The sequence below is a fragment of the Rhipicephalus microplus genome, chromosome X (genome assembly GCF_043290135.1).
Source record: "Rhipicephalus microplus isolate Deutch F79 chromosome X, USDA_Rmic, whole genome shotgun sequence".
In the NCBI taxonomy this organism is placed as follows: Eukaryota; Metazoa; Arthropoda; class Arachnida; order Ixodida; family Ixodidae; genus Rhipicephalus; species Rhipicephalus microplus.
The window spans coordinates 62,718,471-62,732,465 of NC_134710.1; the positions used below are offsets into that span (position 1 = coordinate 62,718,471).

Genomic DNA, 13,995 nt, shown 5'->3' on the forward strand with positions numbered 1-13,995 from the left:
CTAGAGCGAATAAATGAGAAATTACTACGTAAGCCTGAAATGTTCAAGTAGGCGGTAGTGAAATGCTATGCGATTTGTGATCGAAGTGGTATCGCCAGGGAGATTGTTCCAAGTTGATTGATAGATTGATATGTGGGGCTTAACATCCCAAAACCACCATATGATTATGAGAGACGCCGTAGTAAAGGGCTCCAGAAATTTCGACCACCTGAGGTTCTTTAACGTGCACCCAAATCTGAGCACAGGGGCCTACAACATTTCCGCCTCCATCAAAAATGCAGCCGCCGCAGCCGGGATTCGATCCCGCGACCTACGGGTCAGCAGCCGAGTACCGTAGCCACTAGCACGGCGGGGCATTTTTTCAAAGCTGGATGGCGTGTGGCAGCACAGAACAATTAAGCGCCCCCGTATTGCCGAAGATGCTCTCGAAACTGCCCTGATTATGGAGACGCCTAGACATGTGCAGTGGGGTTTCCAGAGGGAAAGAATGAGGCCTGGTGTTTTGAACATATCCATGAAGCAGGCATAAAAGGGAAACACATGGCGAACCTGAAGAGAGTGCAGCGAAAGTTCGAGTTTTATATAAAAAATAGTAGATTTTCATTCGTAACTTCCGGTAATAAAATGAGCGGCACGGTTTTGAACAAGCTCTAAGTTATTAATAAAGTAGTCTTGATAAGGGGACCAAATAGATGACACGAATTCTAACTGTGGGCGATTGAAGGTAAGGTACGCTAACTTGCAAATGTTAGGTGGCGATTTACAGAGGTCACGATGATGGAATCCAAGCGTTTGTAATGCTTTAGCACAGAGAGCGGTAATGTGGGGGTGCCATGAAAGATTGTGAGTCAAGTTTATCCCTAGATACTTGAATGACTGAACACGAGATATGACAGAGTTGTTAATGACGTACAAAAAATCAGAGTTCATTTGTTTACGGGTGGAAGAAATGAGTTTACATTTTCTAGAGTTCAATACCATGAGCCATTTTTGATACCACATACTTATAAGGTTAATGTCATTTCGCAGGATGTGGTGATCATTGGGAGATGTTATTTTTCTATAAATGATACAGTCATCAGCGAACAATCTAATACCTGAGGAAATATTATTGGGCAGGCCATTAATGTAAATAAGAAAGAGTAAAGGGCCTAGAGGGCTACCTTGTGGGACTGCGGATGTTGCATCAGCTAGGGGAGAAACACAGTTATTAATCACAGTGAATTGTTGGCGAGATGATAAGGAATTTCTAATCCAAGATAAGCTAGCAGAGTCCAGTTTGATGGAATTTAATTTGGAAAACAATCGATAATGGGCCACCCGGTCAAAAGCTTTGGAAAAGTCAAGAAAAATGCTATCGGTTTGTAGATTGTTGTCTATGTTAAAGTGCAAGTCAGTATTAAGTTCAAGCAATTGCGTAGCACACGACATATTTTTACGAAATCCATCTTGATTTTTTTAAAAAGAAATCATTATTCTCTAGGTGGTGGTAGATGTGCGATGCAACTATGTGCTCTAGAATTTTACAGGAAATGCAAGTTAGGGAAACGGGGCGGTAGTTATATGGTTGATTTTTCTTTCCAGCTTTGAATACCGGAATAACCCTGGCAACCTTCCAGTCTTTAGGTAGTTGTCCGGTCGACAATGATTGATTAAATATTCTTCACAGCATTTCACTTGAAACCGGTAGGGTATTTTTCAATGTCTTAGCATTTAAATTATCTACACCCGCTGATGTTGATAGATTAAGCTTATTTATGAGACACACAACTCCATCCTCAGTGACCATTATTGGCATCATATAAGGGTAACCTAAATCTGGAACATAAGGCATGTTTAGGTGCTCTTCTTAAGTAAATACTGACAAAAAAAATTTGTTGAACTTGTGTGAGCATTGCTCATCCGTTAGTGGTGCGTTGTCGTAACTGAAAGCAAAGATTTGTCGCGATTCCTTTCCAGAAGATATGGTTTTCCAGAACTTTCCAGGGTTTGAGTGCAAGAGGGAGGGTAGGTCATGTGAATAGTACTTGTTTTTGGCGGAACTTATCGCTTATGAATATTCTTTCAGGCATGTCTTTTACCTTTCCCAGGAAAGACGCGCTGGATGAATGTTTTGCTGCAATGTAGAACTGCTTCTTTTTATTTCGCAGTTTGCGCAGTGATGACCTGAATGAGGGATTTTTGTTATCGTGAGCAATAGTGATAAGAGGCACATACCTGTCCACTAAATCTGACATTTTGTTGATAAATGCAAGCCAATTTTCAGCCACAGACTGCAGAGAGAAAGATTGTATAAAAGACTGACGGAAGAAGACCGCTAATTCATTGTTCATGCCTCTGTAGTTCGCTTTATTGTAGTTACGAATGAACTTGGTAGCCATGGAACCTATATTTGGTACCAGTTTGTGGATGGTGTGTTGTAGGAAATTGTGGTCACTAAAACCATCACAGTATTCGATTGTGTCTATCATATCAGGGGTGGTGGTTAGCACCAAATCTAGAATATTAGTACCATGTGTGGGTTTATTTACCACTTGTGAAAAGTTTAAGTCCGACGAAAAGTTAATGAAATCAGTTGAAATTTGGCAGGGCGATGATAAAGTGGGCCAGTCGAGATTGGGCAAGTGAAAGTCGCCGAAAAGGTACACGTGATCCGTAGGACATCCCTTGATTGCGACCGAGATGCTCTTTCGGAAATCACCTAGGAATTGTGGACTAGCATCGGGTGGACGATAGCAAACGCCTATTAGCATGTTCTTGGTGTGAGCCCTACATGCTGCCCATATTATTTCTAGATCAGAGAACGTATCAATTACGAATGATGCGATGTCATTCTTAATGGCCAGCAGTACCCCTCCACCTCTCCTTTGTGAGTGGTCGCGCCTATAAATGGAGTAGTCCTTATCAAACAGCAATTTCTGGTCCCTGATATTAGGGCATAACCAAGTCTCTGTAAGTGCTACAACCTTTGGACAGCTGTCATCAAGGAAGCATAAAACTAGGTCGCATTTGGGCAGAAGACTTCTGATGTTAGTGAATAAAACTGATAGCAGAAAATTGAAAGTGGGTTTCGAAGGTTCACTACAACCGCACGTATTTTCTTTTCTCTCTAGCTATCGTGAAGATAAAACAACAGAGTTCGTAGAGGAGTAAAAAACATGTCTCTATCTATTCGGAGGTTATCTATAATGTTTAGCCTTTCCCCTGGCAAATTCAAGCAATTTCCTTCTTGCTTGGTGTGTTGAGTGTGAAAAGTAATCGCTTATTCCAAATTTTGACCCTTTTAGTTGGTGGACAGAAGCCAGAATGCTTTGCTTGTCCTTGAAGGCGGTCATGTTTGCTATTATAGGTCGACACTTGTTTGAAACAAAGAGACTTAGTCTATGTACCCTATGAAATTGTGAACCAGTGATTGTGATTCTAACATTTTCCAGTATTTGAAACTGGCTCCATGTCAATAATTACAAATTTAATTAACAAGATTGTCTTAATTAGTCTGATCAATGCAATTTTAGTTGCGGCAAAACATTGTCACCTTGACAAAGAGTACATGGGCGAAAATGATTGGAGCATGACTGCCATAAAATGTTTAGAAAAAGATCTGTATTGTCTAAAAAAATACCCTCTATAATTTCACTTGTATTTGTACGAGTTTCACGTAAGATTTGCTCAAGATTCATCTTGGGCATCAGAGTAAAATTTGCTTACCAAGTGCCAAATAAATTGCTATGCGATTTCATTTTCTAGAGAACCTTACAAGTATGTAGACATAGTGGACATTATATATTCCCAAAGTATTGAAATGTAGTGGTGGATAGAATGTCTAACTGCAAGTTTCAAGCAGTAGTTCCAAGTAAGATGCCTTGATTATATCCAAATTATTTTTCAAGCATCAAAATTGCAGTCCTTTGAACTTTTACAATACCTTCTGTGAAATCCCCAAAGAGGCCTAGCTTGAAAGCACCTATGTGCACAATATCTAAAGACATAACGAAATGAAAATGCAAAATGAATATTGCACATTTAATACAGTAGTCTTGAAAATGAATGAAGGAATGTTGTTGCAGTAGTCGCAGCAGTACAACTTAAAAGCCAATCAGTTAATGTGCAAAGAGAAGCCACTGTAGTCTTGTGCAAAGGCAGTTGCAAACCCAACACTGTGCTTTTCATGCTCAGCTACTAGATAAAGTACGCTTATATCTGCTGTTATACTGAAAAAACCATTATGAAAATGTAAGAGCCTGATCGGAAACCAAGAGATGTATTGCAAGTAGAGAAGTTTAAATTTTAGTAGGGGAAAAAAAAAGCATGTAACAAGTGTATCAGCAGACACTAAAATACACATTTTATTTTAATGTAATCTTGTGTTAGACCATGCAGGTTGACAGTGCAAATAAAGTACACATTCAGTGCAGTGGGGAGTGTAGTACTATCACAAATTCACACATGGTGTTTAACATGCTAAGGAAAATTACATGCATCGGGAACATACAGCAAGTTTCCATTTTGTTGTCAGCACCTTTCTTTTTTTTGCTATTGCCTGTGACATCCAATGCAAATCTATTCAAGTGAGCTTGCTAACTTGTGGAAGTGGAGATTACTTACAGTGCAAATCAAAATATATAACAAATTCACAATGTTGAACTAATCTAGTTTGACTAATTACAGTAGTGCACATATTGCATCATTTTTTAAGCCAGTAATTTCACAAGGCACACCAGCTTGGAAGAAATTTTGTAACTTGAACCAATTTTGAGATAAGTGCTATTAAAGTTCTTATAAAAAAAACGTACCATCTTTATTCGAATTTAAGCCGATTGTTTTTAATATTTCTTTGCATCAAACTCCAGGGCCAGCTTAGATTGAAGGATTTTGATAAACAAGCCATTTTTTATTAGGAAAAGTGGTGCACAACTCATTTATTTATTTATTCATGATACCCTACAGGCCCCAAAGAGCATTAAGTAGGGGGACTTACAGGTAAACCAAAACAAATAAAGCATAAAGGGAAACACATCGAGCCTGAAACGAAGAAAATTGTACAATGAAGTGGAAAAAAACAAACGATAAAATAGAATGCAGTACAATACAAAACTTAAAAAAAAAAAGCATCTTTATACAAAAATCAAGAGAACATATAGACTTGCAAATGCTCACAAAATTTTGCAGGGTCTCTTAATGAAACAATTTCAGCAGGAAGATTATTCCAAAGAGTGATGGTGTGTGGCAAAGCAGAACTATTTAATGACTGTGTGTGGCCAAAGGTGTGTCTGAAACTGGGTTGATTACGAAGACGTCGTGATGTACGCGAAGGAATTTAAATCGAGAGGCGACTGGTCTAGGAGTTGTAATGGTACTTATGGGAAAGGCATAGAAGGGTGACAGAGCAGCGGGAATCCATGTTGGGAAGGGCAATATTGCGTTTGATTTAGGTGATGCTGGAACACTGATTGTATATTGAAGTTACGAAGCAGGCTGCACAATTTCTGATGGATTCCACTTTATCTATTAGGTATTGTTGATGAGGAGACCAGATTTATGAAGCCTATTTCAAATGAGGGTTCAGAAAGGTTAGATAGGCCTATTGCCGAATGGAAGATAGGGAATGATACAGATTTCGGCACGAAAATCCCAGAGTTCTGTTAGCTATCGCGCATACCTTTTTGATGTGACTACACCAAACAAGATTAGAACAAAGATGAATGCCGAGATATTTGTAAGTAGATGAACGGGCAATTTCAGCGGGGCAGAGAAAGTAAGGAAATAGAAAAACTGATTTTTTATGGATGAAAAGAAGTATACAGCACTTAAATGTGTTAAGTGTCATTTGCCAGCGGTCACACCACTGATTAATTAGGTTGAGGGCCTGTTATAAACTTACATTGTCATCTCTAGAGTTAATAGTTCTATACACTAGGCAGTCATCCAAGAAAAGACGAATTGAAGAAGAAATGTTACGAGGCAAACCATTAATATAACTCAGAAAAAGAAGAGGGCCTAACAGACTACTCTGGGGCACACCTGTAAGACAAATGAAGTAGATGAGCTGGAGTTATTGACAAATAAGAACTGCTGTTGATTAGATAACAAATTCCAGTGCCAAAATAATGTGGATGAGTCAAGTCAAAGTGTCGATAGTTTAGCTATCTGGTGACAGTGGGCAACTCTGTCGAATGCTTTTGCAAAGTTTGGAAAGATGCAATCAATGATTTTATTATTATTTATACTGTTATGTAAATCCAATGTAAATTCTAATAGTTGTGTATCAAACGATAATGTTTCCCAAAAACCATGTTGATTTACAAAGAAGTTATTTGAATCGAGATGACTGTAAATATGGGGGGCAATGATGTGCTGAACCAGCTTGCAAGAGATGCATGTTAGCGAGATGGGGCGATAGTTACCGGAGGAATGTTTGTTCCCGTCTTTAAATATCGAAATGACCTTCGCAGTCTTCCATTCGGTGGAATGTTGACCAGTGGATAACGACTGTTAGAAAATGTGACATAAAGTTTGACTGAACGAAGCGGATGTGTACCTTGGAATTAATATTGTCAACACCACATGATGTAGACAACTTTATACTGTTTATAAGTTTAGATATGCCTTCGACAGTAACACTGATAGGAGACATGAAGCAGTACTCAATATCAGAGATGCAGGGAACCGATGAAAAGTCTCCATTTGTAGAGGCAGAGCAAAAAAACGAATTGAAGGTTGAAGCACATTCAGATGCATACACAGAAACATTATCAGCGTATCAGTGACATGTAATGTAATCATGTCACTGCCATGGTCAGGCAAAATGGCATGCCAGAACTTTCTGGGGTTAGTGTGCAAAAGTGTAGAGAGATCAGCGGTAAAATATTTCTTTTTCCTTTCACTAACTGCAAGACAGTAATATTTATAACCTTTTCTTATTTCTGAGAGATTGAAGCAATCTATTAAACCACGGTTTGAATTCATCGTTAGCAATATGGATTAGTGGAGCATAATTATTTATGAGGAGCGCCATAATACTTCTAAAGGAATCCGTGAGGGAAGAAATGAATTGTGTAGGAAGGACCTCAAGTTCAGCGTTCATTCGATCGTAATTTGCCTTGCTGTAATCCCTGATTATTTCACGCTGGACACCCGAAAAAATTAGTAGGATATTGATTGAAAACTGTGGAAGGTTGTGTTCACTAAAGCCATCTAATTGCAAAATGAGACGTATAGTATGTGGCTGTTTTCAGATTGAGATCTAATATATTGTTATCATGAGTGGGCTCTGAAACAAGCTGGGTGAAATTAAAGTCCAGACATAGCTCAACGAATTCACATGACGCACTGCACGGTGAAGACATGCATGACCAGTTAATGTAGGGAAAATTAAAATCACCAAATAAGTAAGTTTTTCTGTTGGGAAATAGGTCAAGAGCTCTGGAAATACTTTTGTAAAGCTCGGATATGAAAACACGGTCAGAATAAGGTGGGCGACAGCATACCGTATTTACTCGATTCTACTGCGCCCTCGATCGTAACGCGCACCCGGTTTCCACGACAAAAAAAAAAAAAGGTAAGACATCGATTGCAACGCGCACCCATTTTTTTCGTTGGCCCACACGATCACACTACTCGGGAAAAAGATTCCTTTCGGGAGCGTCTTCCGTTTAAATATGAGGTACAGGGGGAAGCTTGTGCCTATCTGACTGCAACGGAGCATTGCTGTCACTCTAGTTTTACCGTGGCCCGATGTGAGCACGCGAACTTGCTTCGCCCCCTTCTTCTCAACGGTTGTGGTGCCAGGCATGTCGAAGTAAAGAGGCGTATGATCGGCATTCCCGATTTGTCCAAGCAGGGAGCCGTTGTTGTGCCGCAAGTTTAGGACGAACCTCTGAAAACTGAAGCTTTTCTTCGTACTCCTCCGGCAACTTTTGGCATATGCCGGTTCGCCTTCAGAAGGAAAAGCCTTTCCTCTTCATAAACTTAGTTAGCCAGCACCTGCTCGCTGTAAACTGGCTCCACAATAGCCCTTTTTCTAAGGCTAACTGCATAGCCTGCACTTGGAGCAGTTCTGTCGTCACGGGCCGCTGTGCCGCTCACTGCTCAATCACATACTCGCCGAGAAGCTCTTCAATTTGCGGAAACCGACCCTGCTGTGGTCCGCTGAAGCCTTTGCGTGAATCTTTTCTGTCGACAATATTCTGCTTTTGTTTCCGCCAGTCCCGCACGCACGTTTTGGGAACTGCGAACGACCGCGATGCAGCCCGATTTACGTCCGTTTCGGCACACGCGATGACTTTTCTTTTAAAAGCGGCATCGTGGTGCACTCGTCGAGTTTTTCGAGTCGGCCCTTCCATGCTGTCGATGCTAATGCACACCAAGATGACGAACTCCTCAGCACACGTACGAAGTGCGGCACATGGGAAACACACAGGCAGAAATGGCCGACGCGCCATGCTGACGCACGTAGGGGTCGGTCATTTTGGAATGCCGATGGCAATAGAATGACCATATTCAGTTTTTTTTTTTTCTCGTACTCGATTCTAACGTGCATGCGATTTATGAACTCGCTTAACCAGAAAAAAGGTGCGCGTTAGATTCGAGTAATTACGGTATGCCCATCTATAATTTTCGAGACAGGGTCGGTGTAGCGAGCCAATCTAAATCTAAGGAAGTGTCAGTGTCAACAAGAAAGGAACGTATAGCTCGTTTGATGGCTAACAGCACACCGCCACGGCTTTTATGGGCCCGGTCATGGCGAAAGATGGAGTACAGACTTGAAGTATGATATTGCTCGTAGTCGCATACGTCAGCGTGTAGCCAAGTCTCGGTTAGTAATAGAACATCAGATTTACTACCATCAAATTTCTTTAATTTGACTGATGCAAACCTATAGCTTTTCAATATAGTAGCCCTCGTGTCTTGACTCATTTTAGAAGGCAAGCTCAGTTACTAAGACATTTCTTCTTTATATCCTACGATATTTGTTTACTATAAATCTGCTTATATACACATGTAAAAATATTATAATAAAGCAATGTGTTACCTCCTGGAGAGATGCCAAGCTTTCAAGGGTTCTTGCCCGGCGTGAACCATGTCGACTCATGGCTCGGTCGAACTATATCGTCAAAAAAAAAAAAGAGAAAAAAATTTGCAGTGTTAGCAATAATGGTGCTTTTAATTTGCAGAGATTTCTAGAGCCTCCAATTCTGCTAATAGCACATGCATTGCCCTCTCTCATTTCTGACTTGTACTGTTATTTGTAATGTGTAAACATTACAATATGGCACACAAATATCCACTTCCACACATATTTTACATATACACTCAAACCTCGATCTATTATACACATATATTTTGCATATACATACACTCAAATCTTAACATAATAAAAACAGATATAACAAACTATCAGTTATAATGAAGTAAGTGAAAAATAGTCTTGAAAAAGATAGAGTGTTAGAATAAACCTTTATAAGAAAAGTTAAGATATAACAAACTTATTTTGGTGCAACATGCAACTTTGTTATAATGAGATATGAGCGTATAGCAGCATGCCTAACTAAAAACTGAATTCCAGCTCATATGAACTGCATAACATGTGACTTGAGCGAAAGCCCAGTCACCCTTACTTTTGCTGCTTATGCTAACTTTCCAGCGTGAACATAACCAATATAACTATGTATAATCTCACCGTCAGGTTGCGGCTGCTTCCGTATCCATGATGACGGCCATATTCATGCATCTGTCGAAAGTGCTCCAGCTGAGGTGCAGCAATAAAGACCACATAAGGCATGAACTCCGGTGTGTTCAGGATCTTCAGATACTGCAACAAGGAGGCAATGAAAAGCAGATTACTCTAACTACTTGCGGTGCAACTAAACAGCTTCCTAACAATGTGCACAAGATGGCTCAAATCTCTGCAAAGAGTAGTTTAAAACATGGAAATAGTATACGCACTTAGTTCAAAAATGGCACTAATTTGTGGACACTGTTTTTGCAGACTATTAAAAGAGTCCATGAAGATATTTCTAGAACTAAAAAATGTCATCTGAGCATCAGTACCTAAAAAATTTGATTTTTCTTCATTCACATTGACGCATATCAACAATGTGAAAGTGCTTCAAATGCTATGCCATTCTCGAGGTGAAGACAAGGCAGTGGGTTGGATTTTTTAGCTGAGACAACTTTATTATTGTGGGGGCAAAGTGCAAAACACTGATATATCAAAATTTCAGAGAATAAGTTTTTTATTACCACATGTTACAAAAAGTTAACTGTGGTAAAAGAATTTCGTGCGGAGTCAGCTGCTACATTAAATTATAGTTGAGGTGTTGCTTTGACACATAAAACATTAATCATTACAGTCTAACGCATTTATAACAATACCAGTTTTAGCAATATATCAGTTATAACAAATAGATTCTCCTGCATCGTCAACTTTTGTGTGTCTTCTATGGTGAAGTAACCCTTTGCAACAATGCCCCCACGTCACATTACCCATTATAACAATGAATTCTGACTGCTGGGTGTCCATGCTTAAAGGTAATAGAAAGTGAAATCCTTGACAAGAAAGAAAACAAGAAATTCAACCTGCAGCACTTCCGCTCAGCACCCTGAGGACCACTGCACAATCGTACAAAGAGACATGCGCTGTAGTCTTCTTGGCATTGCTGTAAACGCATGCCTCGCCCATCGCTCTTACACCTCTCCACACTTGAATATGCCACTGTGTACCACAATAGGGGATGTTCTACCCTGTGACAGTAACCCCTATGAATTCACAGTACAATGCACCACATATCCCGATTTGGCATTGTGGCCAAGCTGGCTTTTGAAATCTGCTACAGCTGCAAGCAAATCTACTCGTGACGGTGCTGAATCGAGACTGCTGAATCGAGCCTGCGAAATGATCGACACAGAAGCAATGACTTTAGTTACTTCAATTTTGGATATGCAGTTTGATAATTCGGAAGAAACTTGGAAGATCTTTGAGAGTCACCTTCAAGAATAGAACAAGACGGAATAATCAGGCCCTTTGCGCATTGCCTTCAGAATTGATAGCCTCAATCGGTTTTCGGTGCATGCCTCAATTGTGCCAAAGAAAACGAAAAACTGTGTGCACACATTAACCAGTTCGAGCTATGCTAGAATATCCACTGCAAGTACAAGCGCCCACTATGCCAGATGTGTTCTTTTTGCGAATCAGCGAAGAGCCCACGATGCGTCCATAAGGCAACACGCCAACATGGTATGTTCGAGCACTTTGTAATGGGCGGTTCTTTAAAACACCCACTCGTTATGAGGTTCCCATGTTTTGATGCCTAGCGCAATTCTATGCTTCTGCCATATCATATTACATGTGTTAAGGGGTCTACTTCCACTACATGACATTCATATTATGGTAATTGTTTTTGAATCAGTTACCAGAAAACACGATACTATCAAACATGCTTTCCTAGATTGCAGAGGTGCAGTGTTTTACTGGGACATGCTTCAGAACATTCTAAAGGAAAAATCACTGGTGAATTCATATGGCCTAAAGTTTGCGCCAATAGAAAAGACATAATAATGGTTCTGGGTTTCCAGGGGTTATGGAAACCACGAATGCAGGAACGTTATGCAAGTGTTCATGTAAAATCTTTGAGAGACAACTTCACTGAAAGTGCTGTGCAAATTCAGAAGATTTTAAAAGCCCAGCCTGATTCACCAGCCTGGGCCACTATATACTTGACATGCTCAACGCTATGAAAAAGTTGTAGACTAGACAGAGTTGCATCAGTGTATCACTAATGAATTTTGTGTATCTTGATCTTACTGTACCTATTCTGTACCAGGCAATAAAGAAAAAAAAAGCATTAGCAGGCTTCTGTAGTAGAACACCTGCTTGCTATGCAGATGACCCGGGTTCAATTCTCACTCAGACCAAAGTTTTTATTATTACTATTTATTTTATTTGCATCTTTCTTATTTTTTTCGATCACAGACAAGATTATCATTTTTCGCTCACAACCAACAACACAGACACTGAAATTTCTGCCAAAGCTATCATGTTGAAATGCAACATTGAAGAATTTCAGCATTCAATATTTCAGAACTTTTAATACTTTGACTATGCAAGTGTCTGCATTTGAAGGACGGCAAAAAAATCTGCAGCCGTGCCATCCTTATTACTGATGTGTGTTGATATATCTCATTTACTATTAATATTATAGTTTCTTTAGCAACAGTGTGCTGTGCCCTCATTTAGCTTTTTTTTTCATGCAACCCATTTCTAGTAATTATCGACCATAACAATGGTATTTTCATGGCCCTAGAGTACTGCTATATGTAGGTTTGACTGCACATAACATCAGCACACCATAAAAACAAGCGTAGCAGGAAAATGAGTGAAAAGAAGTGCAGAGATGCCACAGTAAGCGGGGTGTGTCACCTGTGGTGCAACATTCTTTAAAGTGTGGCAGACGAGATACACACCTGGGGACTGCAGTCCACGACGCACATTTTTCCAGAGCGGATGACAGCACGCAAGGTGTCCAGTTTGGTGCCATAAAGGTGACCACCATGCTCACCCCATTCGAGGTACTTGTTGTCAGCTATGTCAGCTTCCATGACCTCTCGAGATACAAAGTAATATACTTTTCCATCAGTTTCTGTCTCCCGTATAGGTCGAGATGTGTCTGCACCAGAGCATAGTCATACACCAATCTCATCAAGGCCAAGATGTAATATTTAATTGCTGATATTTGTGCATCCAAATAGTCAAGTACATTTAATTGTTATGTAATTAAAATTAGGCAACATGTGTACAATGCACATACTAAGTTGGGTCATACTTGTGCTGATGGTTTGGTCTCATCAGACTACCATAGCGATATGGCTCATATGAACATCCACAATGGCCGAACAGCATTCAAAAAAAGAACTAAGAAATGCATTGAGTGGAAAACTGAGTTAAATGAGTGCAAGGAACATTTGAGTGCAAATAACACTAGACAGGTAGTAGTACACAAACTGAAAAAGGGTGCAAGAACTCGCATCCAAAGTACTGAATGAAATGTTCTTGTTTTCTAACCACAGTATAAGTAAAATCACTTTAGGTGCGGACAAAAGCCCCGCAGTTTGTTTAGACAATATTCGACACTTCCCTCTAGGCTGCCATGCCGCAGCGTCTGTCCCCCACACAACTGTGGCCTTTGTATGTACTGTAGACAATGAGCTGCGTATGTAGCGTCCATAACAGTGTTGTGTGCGGGAGAACACTGTGGAGGCACGGCCGCTGATGGAGGCAACTTCAGCATTCGCCACACATGATGTTTCTCAGTCGCGAAAAATGTGGTATGCGTTCCTAGCTTTAGTTGCTAGCATGCATGGTGCTTTAAAAAAAAATACAAGAAAAAGAAAAAGTGCAATGCACGTCTCTTTTGTTGCACCAAGTCCCTTTAGACCCCCACATCGCAGCGCCCCTTTACTTTTGTGCCACAATACCGCGGCCGGCGCATGTCTAAACATTATCTGGACGCAGTCTCCGTCACAGCAGGCAAAGAGTGTCTACGCCTAAATGATTTTCTTATACCTTGTTCTTAACTAATGTATTTAAATGGCAACTGTAAAAGCACTGCCAACTAAATAACATAACCAAAATTGCTAACAAATTACATATGCAGCTGCTGTTTCAGCAATCTTATTAGTTCAATATATCCAGTGAGCACTATTTTTAAAGCTTTAGGACAACAATAGGAGCTGTCATAAACATGCCTCACTGTAGAGAACAATGAGACTCTTTTGTTCACTTTTCCCAGTGAGCTTTGAATGTACAAGCTAGCACATGCTTTTACTTTCATTACCATAAATTTTTTTTTCAGTCCTTTAAAGCTCCAAACTTTTACCCACCTTTCAACCATTCTGGTCCAAAACTAAATAAATCAAAGCTCGAGTAAACAAAGTTTACTAACTATTTTATAGACGGCAGATAATGCAACAGAAAAAACATGCACGTGAGTCAACCAT

General features: G+C 40.0%; 1 protein-coding gene across 3 annotated transcripts in view; it reads right to left on the reverse strand.

The window, feature by feature from the left end:
* vari (MAGUK p55 subfamily member vari) overlaps positions 1–13,995 on the reverse strand; it is a 134,397-nt gene that overhangs the window by 5,604 nt on the left and 114,798 nt on the right. For all 3 annotated transcript variants that reach the window (XM_075876961.1, XM_037427244.2, XM_075876962.1), the window contains exons 11-13: positions 12,463–12,665; positions 9,680–9,811; positions 9,032–9,103 (exon numbers count right to left, since the gene is read on the reverse strand). In XM_075876961.1, the coding sequence (XP_075733076.1) occupies positions 9,032–9,103; positions 9,680–9,811; positions 12,463–12,665 (407 nt within the window). The remainder of the gene's footprint in view (positions 1–9,031; positions 9,104–9,679; positions 9,812–12,462; positions 12,666–13,995) is intronic.